This window comes from Mandrillus leucophaeus, unplaced genomic scaffold (assembly GCF_000951045.1).
Source record: "Mandrillus leucophaeus isolate KB7577 unplaced genomic scaffold, Mleu.le_1.0 Scaffold79, whole genome shotgun sequence".
NCBI classification, from domain to species: domain Eukaryota; kingdom Metazoa; phylum Chordata; class Mammalia; order Primates; family Cercopithecidae; genus Mandrillus; species Mandrillus leucophaeus.
The window spans coordinates 2,940,722-2,955,049 of NW_012108585.1; the positions used below are offsets into that span (position 1 = coordinate 2,940,722).

Below are 14,328 nucleotides of genomic sequence, written 5' to 3' on the forward strand. Positions count from 1 at the left end.
ATGTCCCACTTGTTGCTTTAGAAAATGATTTCAGGTCTCATTATAAAAGGCGCTCTTACTGACTCCATCTTCCTGTGCTTCTATCTGATACATAAATTGGCAGGCAATCTGCTTCTCAAGGGCTTTACTGTCAGAGGTCAGTGGTCTTCCCTCCAGGCTTCACTTCCCAGCTTCCTGAAATCCCATGCCCTGTCCAAGGCCTTGGCTTACCTTCCTCTGACCTAGAATTGCAGATACCATCGCCAGTTTCAAGCTTGAAGTTAATAACATGTATCAAGGGACTGTTGATTCTACTGACATTTCCTTGTTCCTGTAGGTTAGGCTGTATTTGGGTTGTTCACCAAGTTAGGTGGCTGAGAACCTCCTACATTTATGAGCAAAGCTCGGTTTCCCCTTTTGCTTTCCCTCCGCTGGTTCTCTGCTTAGAACACTCACAGGCATCTTCTGTTGTCCTTGGGAACCAGACTCCCTGTGGTCACACCATCCTCACTCCCCTCCTCCTGCAAGGGAATAGGATGTGGTTTCCTGGAGCTTGGATAGAAAGAACAGGAAGGGTGTTTTCATGTGCAGGGCATTAAATAGCCTTTGAAGTTCTTAAAAACCCTTCTAGGTTGAAACTGTTAGGGAATTTCAACGACGTACTAGAATTATTGAACAAATGCAATGGGAGGATCTTGTCTTGATCCTGAAGCAACAAATACACTTTAAAATGACATTTTAGAGGTAATTGGGGGAAATTGAATATGGACTTGGAACTAAATGATTTAAAGTAATTTTGTTAATCTTGTTGGTATAATATTTTGTAGTTCTGTTTTCAAACTGCTGCCGTGTTTATAGCCAGAGTCTAAAATGTTTACGAGTTGCTTTGCTTTTGAAATATTCCAACAACAAAAAAATGGGACAGAGAAGATAAATGGAACAAGATCAGCAAAATGTCCAAAGTTGTTGAAGCTGGTTTTATACATGAGCTTTAGTATGCAAGACTCTACTCTTGCGTGAATCTTTAAGGTTTAAAATGAAAGACAGTAATAAAACAAATTCCTTAGGGCCCTGAGAAGGGCCCTCCCATGGGGCCAGCCTCCAGGATGGGCCTCCCTGCACACACCACAAGGCAGATCTGGTATGAGGGTCTTTTCACACAGGTACCCAGCTGCAGCCAGGCCTGTACGGCAGATACACCTCTTGCATCTTCAACAAAAATCTCAAATTCTATTATTCTAAATACTGTACTCTTGGCTTTTCTCTGTCGCTCTAATGAAATCAAAGAGAAGAATGTTTAAAAAAAAAAAAAAAAAAAAGGGCTAATAAGGATTTTGTCACCACGTTGACCATCCTAGAAATGCCTCTAACGTAGCTACCCGGTGGCTCTGAGGACCGGGGGATGCTTACACTTTCCAGCTGAAAAGCTCTTCCTCCCCTCCGCTGAGGCCTCAGGATTCTTGAGATTTTTGAGCGTGTGTCCCGCTCCCCGTCATTTCTGCTGGTTACATGTGTCTCTTTACTTTTGTGTTGAAACCTCTGGTCCATACCCTGACTGCCCCGCCACACACACCAGCCACCACTGTGGCCTCTGAAGCCAGCCCCAAGCATGCCCATTTGTACACTATCCCCGGTCTCCAGGTCCTCATCCAGGAGGTCCAAAGGGCAGTATGCTCTTAAAGCTGGTGGCCCCACACATCGCCCTGCCCCTAAAGGCTAAATCAGCCTGTCCTTCCTAGCTCCTCCCACCTTCCCATTTCCTCCCTTCCCTGCCTGCCCAGTCAGCTCCTGGATCCTTTAGTGCCAGGTGCAGCAGAAGTTCCCAGAGACTCCTCCGAAGATCACGTGGCCTGTTGTCTCTGTTCTGGTCAATCTCTGGTTCCCTCCTGCTTCTCTTCTCCCAAACCATGAATGGCGAAGAGCCTGATCTACCATTGTGCTCCCAACCGCTGTCCCTTCCAGGCCGCTGGCCCCTGCCATGCCTGGTTCGTGCAGGTACCCCTTAGCAGGCAGCACTGGTGAGCGTTCCTCCTGCTCTGCCTTCAGCCGGGCCACTAGGGAGAAAGGGCCAGTGCCAGGGAGCACACTGCCATGCTCTTCTGCTGCCTCCCCATCTCTCTCTTGCCCTGTCTCCTAGGCTCGCCCCCTGCCCTCTCCCTCCCTCCTGGGCTGTCCAGATTGCTCCCAAAGCGATGTATCAGAGTGGCCAAGTGGGAGCTGGACTCCGGAGTGCACTCTGCTGGCTGCAGCTTCAGTTGCCCTCACATGACCATGAATACTCAGAGGAGGGGCCTGTTTCTAATTCAACAAGGAGCCATCGAGGCCAGCCATAGCCCTAGAATCCTTCCCTCTCTGTTTCATCTGAAAAGCTCGCCAGCCTGTTTCAGCCTCCCAGATCGGTATACCCTAATTATAGAGAAAAACCCCAACTCACTGGAAAGAAAATCATTGTGCCCAGATGAGTGGAAGCTAATTCTACTTTTGTTTAATTTATCAATTTATTTGAGTGAGCGTGTAGATGTTTGCAAGAGCCACTAAGGACTTAAAGTTAACAGGTACACATTTGAAAAAGGAGTGCCACCAGACACTGAGTAGTCAGCAGCGCCTGTGCTGGGGGAGCCTTTCATTGTTGCAAGGGGTTCAAGGTCAAGGAGAGCCATGAGGTCGTGGAGTCTGGGGGCTTCATGCAGAAGGGTGGTCTTGACTGAGCTTTGAATCGGGGAGTTGGAGAGGCTGAAGGAGTTTTTTCAGCATCGTACAATCATCAGAGATGCTAGGAGTTGGGAGGAACCTTGTAGATATTCATAAACTACCCATGAAGCACTTACTTGTGTGCCAGGCACTGTGCTAGGTCCCAGGGACATGGGGGTCCCTGTGGTGGGCAAACAGGGAAGACCCCCACCCTCCTGGAGCTGACATATCAGTGGGGAGACAGGCAGCAGGCAAACCAACCAAAAAGGTGACATCACATGATGTGAAGATAGTGAAATCAAGGATTGTGTTAGGGGATACTCAGGGGTCAGGCTGCTTTGACTGTGTTGTCAGCAAAGGCTTCTCTGAGGACACAGCGTTTGACTGGAGCCTGAATGATTCAAAGGAACTAGACACGGAATCAGAGCGAAGAGCTCTCCAGGTGGACAGCCTGAGTGCAGAATCTCTCACGGGGAATGCACTGGCTGTGGGGACTCCAAAGAGGGCCAGTGTGCCTGAAGCAGAGAGAACCAAGGGATAGTGCCCTGAGCAGGAGGCTGGGGCAGGGCAGGAGGGCAGGGCAGAAGGTGCAGGGCCACACGGGAGACTGGGTCTGATCCAGTGCCCTGGAGGGCTGCCAGAACGTCTGAGCAGAGGAGGCCCTGACCTGATGTCTGACACACCCTTTCGGAGATTCCCTCTGGGTGCTGTGTGGATAAAGAGCGGTGGCGGTCGAGAGCAGAACTGGGGCAGGGAGGACACTTGCGCAGTATCCAGGCAGAGAAGATGGCAGCTTGGGCAGGGGATGGTGCTGCAGATGCAGAGAAGTGGTCAGACTTGGGATACCTTTTGCAGGTAGAACCAGCTGGATTCACTCATAGCTTAGATGTTGGAGAGCGACAAAGAGGAACGTAGGGTGACTCTGAGGTTTTCTAATTGAGCCAGTGAAGAGAAGATCCCCAGTGCAGAAACTGTATCCACCACCTGTGCTCCTTGTGCCCCAAGGCACTGCTCTGGGTGTCTGGCCCTTACCAACCAGGCACTCCCTTCAGCTGGTAGCAGGGACTCTTGTGCCCTGCTAGAAACTAAGCTCCTTGAGGACAAGAACCATGGCTTTGTGTTCTCAGCCTTGGGCTCAATACTCTGTAGGCACCAGATCTTACAAATGTCTTTACTTTATGTGGCCAAGAGCAAAATCACAGAAGTGAGAATGAGCATCAAATGGAGAGGGGCAAGGGCTGCCAAGGACCAAGGGCGGGGCTTCGAGTGCTATCCTGGTTTTACTTTGGAATCCTCTGACCTGCCGTCCAAAATGCAGCAGCAACTCCAGAGTGTGGCAGCGCCTCACTTCCCGTGCTTTTTCCAATCCTCCAAGAACAAAAATGAGAGAAGAAAGATCCCTAATGTATTCCACTGGCATTTGGGAGTAGAAGACTAGACGGTTCAGTTGCCAACACCAAAATGAGCTTTGCCTGACTTTTCCTGATCTCTCAGCCTCCCTCCGTATCCATAGTACCTGCTAAGCATCGCATGCTATTGAAGTTGTGTTCCTTTACAAATCGGAGTTTGTCCTTCAGAAATCGTTTCCCGTTAAGCACTGTGCCTAACGTTCAGCTGCTCTGTGACTGAATGGACCAGCTAACTTGCTTCTCCCCAGGAATGCAGCTCAGCATGGAGCTTCATAAACAGGGAGGGAGCTCGTACAGATGGAAGAGCCTACACCATTTTCCATTAGGAGCTTCGAATGGCACAAAGCTATAGTAAATAGGGGTTTCTGTAAACATAAATGATTAAAATAAGCACAGAATTACCTGTTATCAAATTACTATGGAGAAGAAAGTGTTGGGTCATTTCGAGCAAAACTGAAAAGAATACAAACACCTAGGCAGGAATTTAAGATCCTTCTCAGTTAAATTTCACTTGAAATATCATGATTTAGGCCAATTCTGGTTTTACTTATTCGACTTTAATTAGAAGACTTTTCTTTTACATACCAAGCGTAGGGTGTCACAAGAACTCCAACTCTTGGCCTGTAGACAGTTTTTCATCTTGGACCTCTCTTCTGCTGAAAAAATATCAATTGTCTTGCTGGTCAGCTCTAATTACCCTAGGGAAAGAATCTGATTGGTGCCTGTATGGTACTGGTCCTCCAAAAAAGCCTTGGGTCCCTAAATGCTTGAATGCTTTTTGGTTGATAAAGAATTGCTTTCTGTGCCAGGCATTTTTTCTTTGCAATACCTGGCTTTGTTTGAACCAGAAGAGGGAGAACATGCAGAGGCCCGGCTGCGTCCGTGAGACAAGCGTCCCATAACTATCTTTCTCCAGCCAGACTAGTATCCCCTTCACCTTCGTCTTATACAGAGTCCCCTTCCTTCTGAAGGGTGTGGAAGTTCAATCATCATCAAGAAATAAGGGCTTCTAGTGCCAGGCATAGCTTTTCTTTCCAGGGTTCCCAGCACACAGAGAGAAGGGACAGACATTTAAAATCAGTCATCAAGGCACTGGAGGCAGAGGTTCTGCTGGGATTCGTGGAAAGGTCATTCCCTGGAGCGCGAGTACTGAGGAAAGCTGGATGGAGGATGCTATCTGGATTGGGGGTCCTTGTGTGCTCTGCAGAGAGGGAGATGAAGAGCAGCTCAGAGAGAGAGAGAGCATGAGGAAGGACGGAGCACACAGTGAACTTGTCAGCTCACTAGGGCTACCATAACCAGTGACCACACGCTGGGCAGCTTAAACAGCAGAATGCATCCTTTTATGGTTCTAGAGGCTGGAAGTCCAAAATCAAGGGGTCTGCAGGGTCAAGCACCTTCTGAAAGGCTCTCGGGAATAATCCTCACTTACCTCTCCTAACTTCTTGTGGTTGCCAGCAGTCCTTGGCTTGTAGATGCATCCCTCCAGTCTCTGCCTCTGTCTTCACATGGCCTTCTTCCCTAAGTGTGTTTTTGTGTCTCTGTGCCTGTCTTTGTGAGGAGAACAGTTGTTAGATTTAGGGCCCATCCTAGCCCAGAATAACTTCATCATAACCAATTACATCTGCAAAGGCCATATTTCCAAATAAGGTCACATTGCAAAGTTCTAGGTAGGCATGAGTTTGCAGGGAAACTGTTCAACGCACTGTAGTGAAGTGTTCAGAAAATAGTTTCATGTGAGTGGACAGTTTGTTAGGGAATAATAGGTGGTAAGGATCTGACTGAGAAAGATGTTGAGCATTAATTTACAGGCTTCGAGTCTGTCCCATAGCGGCTGCTATGTGCTTGGCACCATTCTGAGGTATAGATGTACTGTTATTATTATTCCACCTTAGATGGAGAAACTGAGGCACAGAGAGACTCAGTAAAATGCCCACAGCTAGAAAAACAGAGCCAGGATTCTGATCCAGGCAACTGGCTGGAGAGTCTGCTCTTCACTCCCATGTTGTTACTTTCCCCGTCTGAGCATCTTCAACACATTTGACCAGCACAGGATATGCAGTGCTTCCCCCCGTGAGCATTGTGCTTGCAAGCGCAGAAATAAGCTGCCTGACTTTCTTCCACAGTAAATGTGGCCACTGGCAGGGAGAACAAAGGTGCTTCTTTAGTTGGTGTCAGTGTCTAAACCTTTGCATGAAGGGCCTGTTGTGGTCAGTAGCATTGCCCTGTTATCTCGACAGCACATGATTTTGTTGTCGTCGTCGTTTCGTTTTGTTTCAGAAATTGGGAAAGTGTTGGTTTTTACTTCCTGGAACTTCCAAGGGTGGGGTTATTTGCAAGGGATTCCACAAGCCAACTAAGCCATATCCTTTCCCCAACCTGCAGCCTAGATAGATGAGTAACACCTGGCAGTGCCCTGTCCTACCTGGTCACCTTTTCTCATACCTTACAACTAGGATGACCAACCACCCCAGTTTGCCCAGAACTAGGGGGTTTCCTGGGATGTGGGAATTTTAGTTTTAAAACCAGGACAAGTCGGTCACCCTACTTACAGTCCCCCTTATTGTGCACTGCCAGCTACGTCTTCTCCAACAGAGAGGAGCTGCACCAGCACCCACAGGGAGACGGCAGAATGTCTGTCTTGGTTGGTACCCTACATTTTCAGAGCCATAATCATGTCTGCCAGTAGGAAGGTCTCTGAAAGTGGTAAAATAAGTGGGAGTGCTGGAGTTATTTAGAATGGTGCTGTTCTTCTTACAGGAGAAGAGGATGAGGAGGAGCCAGAGATGCCTGTCGGCCCTCGCCCACGCCCACTCTCTGAGCTTCACCTTAAGGAAAAGGCAGTGCCCATGCCAGAAGCCAGCGCGTTTTTCATCTTCAGCTCTAACAACAGGTGTGCAGCGATGGTGGGGAAGGTGGGCTCCTGCTCTCTCTCGTACCAGCCTGGCCGTTTCCTGTGTTTTACCTGAACCTCTGGATGGAGCCTGAGGCTCTCCCAGCTCCCTGCAAATTGTATAAACAGACACTGATTTAGGAAACAGTCCTGGATTTTGAATCAGAAGGCTTGTGTTTATTTTTCTCTGCACTTTTTGGTTTGTTTTTTTTTTTTTTTGGCAGAGTCTCGCTCTGCCACCCAGCCTGGAGTGCAGTGGCGCAATCTTGGCTCACTGCAAGCTCCACCTCCCGGGTTCAAGCCACTCTCCTGCCTCAGCCTCCCAAGTAGCTGGGACTACAAGCGCCCACCACAGTGCCCAGCTAATTTTTTGTATTTTTAGTAGAGATGAGGTTTCACCATGTTAGTCAGGATGGTCTCGATCTCCTGACCTTGTGATCTGCCCGCCTCGGCCTCCCAGAGTGCTGGGATTACAGGCGTGAGCCACCGCGCCCGGCCTTTTCTCTCCACTTTTTGAAATGTTTAAACTCTATTTCTATTCTTTGGGTGATTACCCTTGATAATTTACTAATTCTATTTAACTTAACAAAATGTGATGTTAAACAATATAAGAATCTCCTCCTGTATAATAGATTGACCTTAGATTATTTTAACTCACTCATCTGCTCCTTACTTACGTGGAGTTGTCATTAGTATCTTAGTCCAACTTTTATTTGTAACCCAACAAGTTAGTGAGTCTTATTATCATATAGATAGTGTGAGTTTGGATATATGTACACCTTACCATTTTATTTGTTCACCATTTTTTTATTCATTTCCGTCCATCCTTTAGCTAACATTTTCTTTCCTACTAAAGTACATTCTTTAGAAGCTCCTTTAGTTCCATAATGGCAAATTCACTTGGCCTCTGCTTACCTATAACTGTTTTCACTTCTTGCTCTTGAAAGATAGTTTTGCTGTGAACACTATTTTAGACAGTTTTTGTCCTGCAGCACAAGAAAGGTGTTATTCCACTGTAAAGTCAGGTGTCATTCCAACTATGAGTTCTTTGTGAGTGACCTAACCTTTATTTGTAGCTGCTTTTAACATATTCTGTTGCCTTTGTGGTTGTACAGATTTACTACCATGTGTCAAGGTGTGGATTTCTTTCCATTCATCTTGCTTAGAATACATTCTGCTTCCTAAGCCTATGGATTTAGATTTTTATTTAGTTAATGAAAATGTACAGCCATAATGGTTAAATGTTACTTCTTTTTAATTCTATATTTCTTCCTTTTGACACTCCAATTGGACATCTGTTAGACTTTTTCATTCTGTTCTCCCTATTTCTTAGAGGGCCTTACATATCTTTCATCTCCTTGTCTTTCTGTATTCTGGGAGATTTCTTCAGCTGTATCTTCCAGTTTCTTAATTCTATTTTCAACTTAATCTATATTACTGTCTAAACCAATTTTTTATCTTGACCATTATATGTTTTTGTTTTAGTTGGTTCCATTTGTTGCTTGATTTTCCAGATTCATCTCTCTAAATCTAGTAGTTTCTATCGATGCCTCATCTTTGTGATTTAGTCCTTTATTTCATTAAATGTTTCAAATATAGTTGTTTTATAGTCTATATCTAGTATTTCCAATACCCCCAGTCTTTGGAATCTAAATCACTTATCCGGTGTTTCTTCAGATTTCCCATCTTAGTGGCTTGTCCTTTGGTGCATCCGATGATCTTTGATTGTGACCCCAACACTTCTTCTTCATTTGTGAGAGTCCTGAGGACTAAAGTAGGTCTGGGGAGGCTTTCTTCCAGATGCCCCTTGGAGGTGTTGGCTCAGGCTTTCCTGCCCCATGTCAAGACTGGCTTAACCTGCAATTTCTTGACAGCACTGCTGTTATTGGCTTCCATCCTCAAGCAATTCTGCCTTCCTGGCTGGCTCTCTCTCCATACATAGCCTCAGCTCAATGGAGGTTGGTGGGAGGGGTTGTTGGTTTGAAGCAGATGATTCTTACAGCCATCTCCTAACTCTCATAAACCAGAATTGTCTCAGAGAGCTTGGCCCCTCGAGGGTTTGGTGCTTCTGCAGCAGGAGGGCTTCTCAGAGCATTTAGTCAACCATAATGCCAGGAGCAGAAGTCTGAAGGCCTGGGTTGAAGCCCTGACTCCCCAACACTAAGGCTATGTTTCTGGGCAAGCTTCTCCTACTTGGGTTTCAGTGTTCTTACCTGTGAAATGAAGATGATGACACTCATCCCCTCCTTCCTACATTGTTGTCAAGATGAGATGGTGTACAAGACACTTTCACATTTAGGAACCTAGCATTTTTGGTACTGTCACTGAGTGCCTAGAAGCTCAGTTGGGTAATTGTGCTGGGGCGTGGAAGTGAATTGCACATGTAAAGCTCTTACACAGGAGCAGATCACCTACAGAAAGCCGGCTTGGCCGGCTCCTCAGCATACCCAGCTCCGGGCAGTCCTATTGTTCCCTGTGCATTAGCATAGCGCAGATCTCATAAAGTGATTTCTTTTCAATGATAGGGAAAATAAGTCCCCAAACAAAAGCCAGTTATGAATGTCAGAGCAGGATTTGGGAATTCAGAGATTCTCAAAGGTCTCAGATGTAACCTTCTAAAATATCAAAGATGATATCTGCACCGTGGGGGTGAGAGGTTGTCATTACCAAGCGGCAGTAAGACTTCAAAATGAAGAGGTCACTTGAAGCCAACAAGCACCTGTTGCCAGCTGCTGGGAAGAGCTGAGGGGACGGGCTCCCAAGAGCCGACTGCTGCTTCCCCTTGTCTGCCTTGACTTGTCTCTCCTTCTGTCCCCCTCCCATATAGGTTTCGCCTCCAGTGCCACCGCATTGTCAACGACACAATCTTCACCAACCTGATCCTCTTCTTCATTCTGCTCAGCAGCATTTCCCTGGCTGCTGAGGACCCGGTCCAGCACACCTCCTTCAGGAACCATGTATGCATTGCCTGTGTCCTCTGCACTCCTTCCCACTGGGGCTGTGCCGGGCCCACAGCTTCTGTTGCTGACATCATTGTTCAATCCGGAGCCCAATTCTAGATGTCATAATCAGATCCACAACTGACATTTCATTAAGAGAGTAGGGCTTTGATAGAAAACCACCCTAGGACCACAAACAAGTAAGAGAGCATGTACCCAAATGCTCAGGCTGGCTTGATCACTGGCAAAGGGTAGGACTTCCATTGCCTGTGGATGTTCCCCAGGAAGCTCTAGTTCCCTGCAAACTTGGTAAAATGTGGCCACTGACTACATGTCCTCCCTTGCTCCCAGCGTACTCTGACCAGAAGGGGAGCATTGGCAAATAGGTGCCAATGATGAGGCTGACCTTACCTAAAAGAGAGTCTTGGTACCTTCAGTAGAGTAGACCAAATGTGAGGACCCACCCAAGGCTCTGTTGAACAACGTTAAAGGCCAGTTTAAGAATTGCTGTATTTCAAAACCTCAAAACTTTGTCAAGTCCAACCAAGTGGGCATGAAGACAGCCCACTGATCTAAAGCCATACCCATGCCAAACTACTCTGCACTCCTGGGGCCTGCTTGGTCCCGGGCTGTCTTAGTGAGGTTAGCAGGTGTTGGCCCCACCCCTGATCCATCACCTGAAATAGAATAAGTATGCAATCCTGCAGCCGGTCCTCAGCCTGTGCAGACCTCACCTGAAGGATGCACCTCCCTTGCCCCAGAGGACATAACCCAGGAGTAGATTTCTACCAATACAGGAAGCTCGCCAGCTCAGTCCCACCCGCATGAGCGAAGCATTTTTAATCTCCCTGCAAAAAGACAAACCCCATTCTCTGTCCTTTTGACAAGCATCTCAGTGGTCCGATTTGGGTTTGTAAGTAAATTGGATTAATGGGAAAAGCATCCAACCAGATGCTGCTCAGATCCAGTACCAGCTGAGGCCAGCCCTGGAAGCTCACCTCACTTATCTGGGGGCTTCAAGGGAAGCTGCTGTGCTGCCTGAGGCTAGCCCCACCTCAGGATCGCTGTGTGCGTGCTGCTCGCCCCCCCATTTCCATCTGTGTCCCTGTGCAAAGGCTCAAGTGCCATGCCTCTCATTTTGAAGTGTGGCCCCTTTTCTGGTGAACATCCACTGACCTCTCTTCCCATCCTGCTTTTCTCCCTTCCCCATCCCATCCTCACCCTGTTCCTTTTTGTTTTGCAGATTCTGTTTTATTTTGATATTGTTTTTACCACCATTTTCACCATTGAAATTGCTCTGAAGGTAAAGCCCCCATCCCCCTCTGCTCCTCCTGTCCCCCTTGTGCCAGCACCAGGTCTCTGCTGCTGTCTGTCGCTAACACACATGCTCCTTCCTGTTGGTGTCGGGTTCACTCTCAGAGCCACTAATCCAATTATGCTTATTTTTCAGATCCTAGGCAATGCAGACTATGTCTTCACTAGTATCTTTACATTAGAAATTATCCTTAAGGTAATGCAACCTGGGCAATGCATCCTCTGTCGCTTTCTTTGTGTATCTCTGCTCTGTCTGGCTGGCTCTTTTCTCTCTTCTGTTTCTTTCACTCTCTCTTTTTTTTACTCCCAAGCCTGAAATTGGAAAAATGAGTGCCCCTCACTTTGTGTGATGCACTTTGCCCAGACTCAGAAGCCAGGAGCAGCCTACCCCACTGCAGCCCCTCCCTCCAGCCACCCCTAAGCAGTCCGTGCCCTGGAAGGGACACGTGTTGGCTGTGCCAACATCAAGGCTGCCATTTCACTGGTTTGGGCTGCAGCCGTCAGCAGCGCCAGACATACATGCCCACACGCACCAGCTCTGGTTAATTGATACCTGAGCCCACGTAGGACTCTCCTTCCCTCCTCCTGCTCCATACACTCTGAAAGTGGGAAACCTCCTGGGACATGAAAGAATCACTTCGGCTGCTCTCTTTGGATGCCCGTCCTTAGCACCGTCCTCTGTACTTGCAGCAGACATTGGGTCTAAGCTGGGGTTGGGGCACGTAACAGTGATCACAGGCCTGCTGTGAGATGTGGAGCTGGTCTCCGAGCTGAGGGCTTTCAGCAGGTAGCTATAGACTACTGTCAACCCCTCAGTCACCTGCTGCAAAGCTTTGTCACAGTGCCCCTTGCGCTGAGCGTGGGGGAGGGAGGACTGTGCTGGAGAGCTGAGTACAGCGGGATGAGAGCAGGTGCTGCAAGGAACCTGAGCACCCAGCCCCCAGCCCCCAGCCCTCGCCTGCTGCTGGCCCAGCTCAGTTCTGCTAAGGGAACTGCTACAACATTGCTACCCTCAGAACAGGCAGAGCCCACCACAGAGCAACACTGAGATGAGAGAGAGTGTGCCTCCATTTTTCCGGTATATTTCTGAGTCTCTAAACCAATGCATGGCCAAGCCAGTTCATCTGAGAGTCAAGGTGTGAGTTCCATGGCCTCAGGGAACGTGTGCTCCTCTCTGAGCAAGGGGATAGATTCTACCCTTTCCCCAAACAGAAGGACTAAGGCTCTGAAGTCCATGCTTCAGCTTTAGCTTCTTCCTGGGAGACTAGGCTGGGACTCCCCCTCCCAGGGAGTCCAGAATCCCTTGTCATCCTATCGCTGTGGCCAGTGCAAGCTGAAGTCCACACCTGACCGATGCCACTGCCAGCTGCAGGCCTTTCCTTCCCTGATGAGACTCCCTCATCATGGCCCAGCCTGTTGATGGACATGACAGTTCAGTCACATCCAAATACAAATTGAATGGGGCAGTTTTTGTGTGCCTTCCCCTGTGTCCTTGTCCCCAGGATACTCAGGTGTCCCCAGTTTCCATCCCTGGTTCCCGCTAGCCAAGTATGTGGCTCAGATTTTTCTTTTCTGCTCATGGAGAGTAGATCTGACCAGGCTCTGGCTCCCGGAGGTCGGGAGAGGGAACCGAAAGTTGTGTGGCTGCACTAAGATGCGCTGCGGCAAAACCTCTTTTCCATGGTGAGCTGCTTTGATTCCTGGACTTCAGATGCAGGGAGGCACACAGACACCAGAGGTCTTTCCTAGCACAAGAGAAGCTCTGAGGCCCAATTCTCAGTGCCCTTCTCCGGAGCTGCCCTTGTGGATTTCAATGGTGCTATTTCTCCTTCGGGATTGCCATACAAGCCAAAGTGAAAGGTCTCTTTGCAACCATTGTCATGGCAAGGTCCTTCCCTCCCCTCCATCCCCTCCCTCTTCTACTCTCTTCTGTGCTCAGCATGCTTCTCGATAGACACCCCGATGCCGGAACACTTCCCTGTACCTCCTTCCCACTGGGTCCCTCTTCCTGGCCTAAGGCCCAGTGTCAGGTTGTGGCACAGATGACCGTGGCTGTCCAAGGGGGACATTTAGCACAAGGAACAGTGGAGGGGCCTGGAGATGTTTGGCCTTAAAAAGGAAAGGCTTGTAGGCCCACAACAGTTGCTGAGTAATATAAGGGACTGTCACATAGAAGAGGAAGAAGGTAGAATCAGGACCCATGAGTAGAAATCACATTAAAAAGACAGGTTTCCTAACTAGGAGAGCTGCCTGGAGAGGCAGGGATGGCCCATGGTTGAACAGAGAGCTTTCCTACCCTTCCAGGCGGAGCCAGCGAGCCACGTCCCATTCCTTTCCTTCCTCAGGATAGAAGCACCCCAGCAAGGGCCGCTTCCCAAGTAATGGTGTAGAATTAAGCAAGCAGGACCCAGGTGGCTGGCAATCGGAAAACAGGGCCAAAGAGGGACAATTCGCACTGGGCACCTGAGCCTGGCTTTTCCTGATGCCCTGAATGGCACAGATGACTCTCAAGTGAATGCTCTGTTTTCCCCACGTCCGTTTGCCCTTTCTTGTACAGCCACTCTTCCTCTGGCCCTGGGTGCACACTCCCACCGCCCCCATATGCACACACATGCACTTGCTCAAGTGTTGGTCTCATTTGAGGGTCCCCAGACGAAACAGGAGCCCAAAACCAGAGGACAGAGTCGGCACTCTGAGCCTCGTTAGTCCACCCCTCTGAGGAATGCTTTCCCCGAGCACAGAGGGTTCTGTCAGAGTTCAGTGGTAGCCTCGGAAGATCCAAGCCCGGAGCAAGAAGGAATCAGACCCGGTGCCTTCCTAACACTAAAAGCGAGGTGGCTGGGGAAGTACTGGGCTTTCTGCAGGCACAGAGGGCTCTTCAGTTAATGTGAACTATGGGAGCCTCCTGAGTCCAGTCTCTGGGGGTCCCAGGTCTTCACTGAGAGGCAGAGAAGCAAGCCTTCCAGATGGTGGGCCTTCTGGCACTATACGCCCTTGCATCTTTTATATAATTACCCACTTCTAAAAATCATTGCCCAACACAGGTGCCTGAGTCCTGTGGGACCCCCTGCTGCAAGAGATAAATGGAAAGAATTAGGTTGCA

General features: G+C 48.5%; 1 protein-coding gene across 3 annotated transcripts in view; it reads left to right on the top strand.

Annotated features, from left to right (window-relative positions):
• Window positions 1–14,328, top strand: part of CACNA1C (calcium channel, voltage-dependent, L type, alpha 1C subunit) — a 775,650-nt gene that overhangs the window by 661,237 nt on the left and 100,085 nt on the right. The window contains exons 19-22 of one of the 3 annotated variants that reach the window (XM_011967153.1): window positions 6,840–6,972; window positions 9,800–9,929; window positions 11,155–11,214; window positions 11,362–11,421. In XM_011967153.1, coding sequence (XP_011822543.1) covers window positions 6,840–6,972; window positions 9,800–9,929; window positions 11,155–11,214; window positions 11,362–11,421 — 383 coding nt within the window. The remainder of the gene's footprint in view (window positions 1–6,839; window positions 6,973–9,799; window positions 9,930–11,154; window positions 11,215–11,361; window positions 11,422–14,328) is intronic. The other 2 variants (XM_011967155.1, XM_011967154.1) reach the window with 2 other exon arrangements.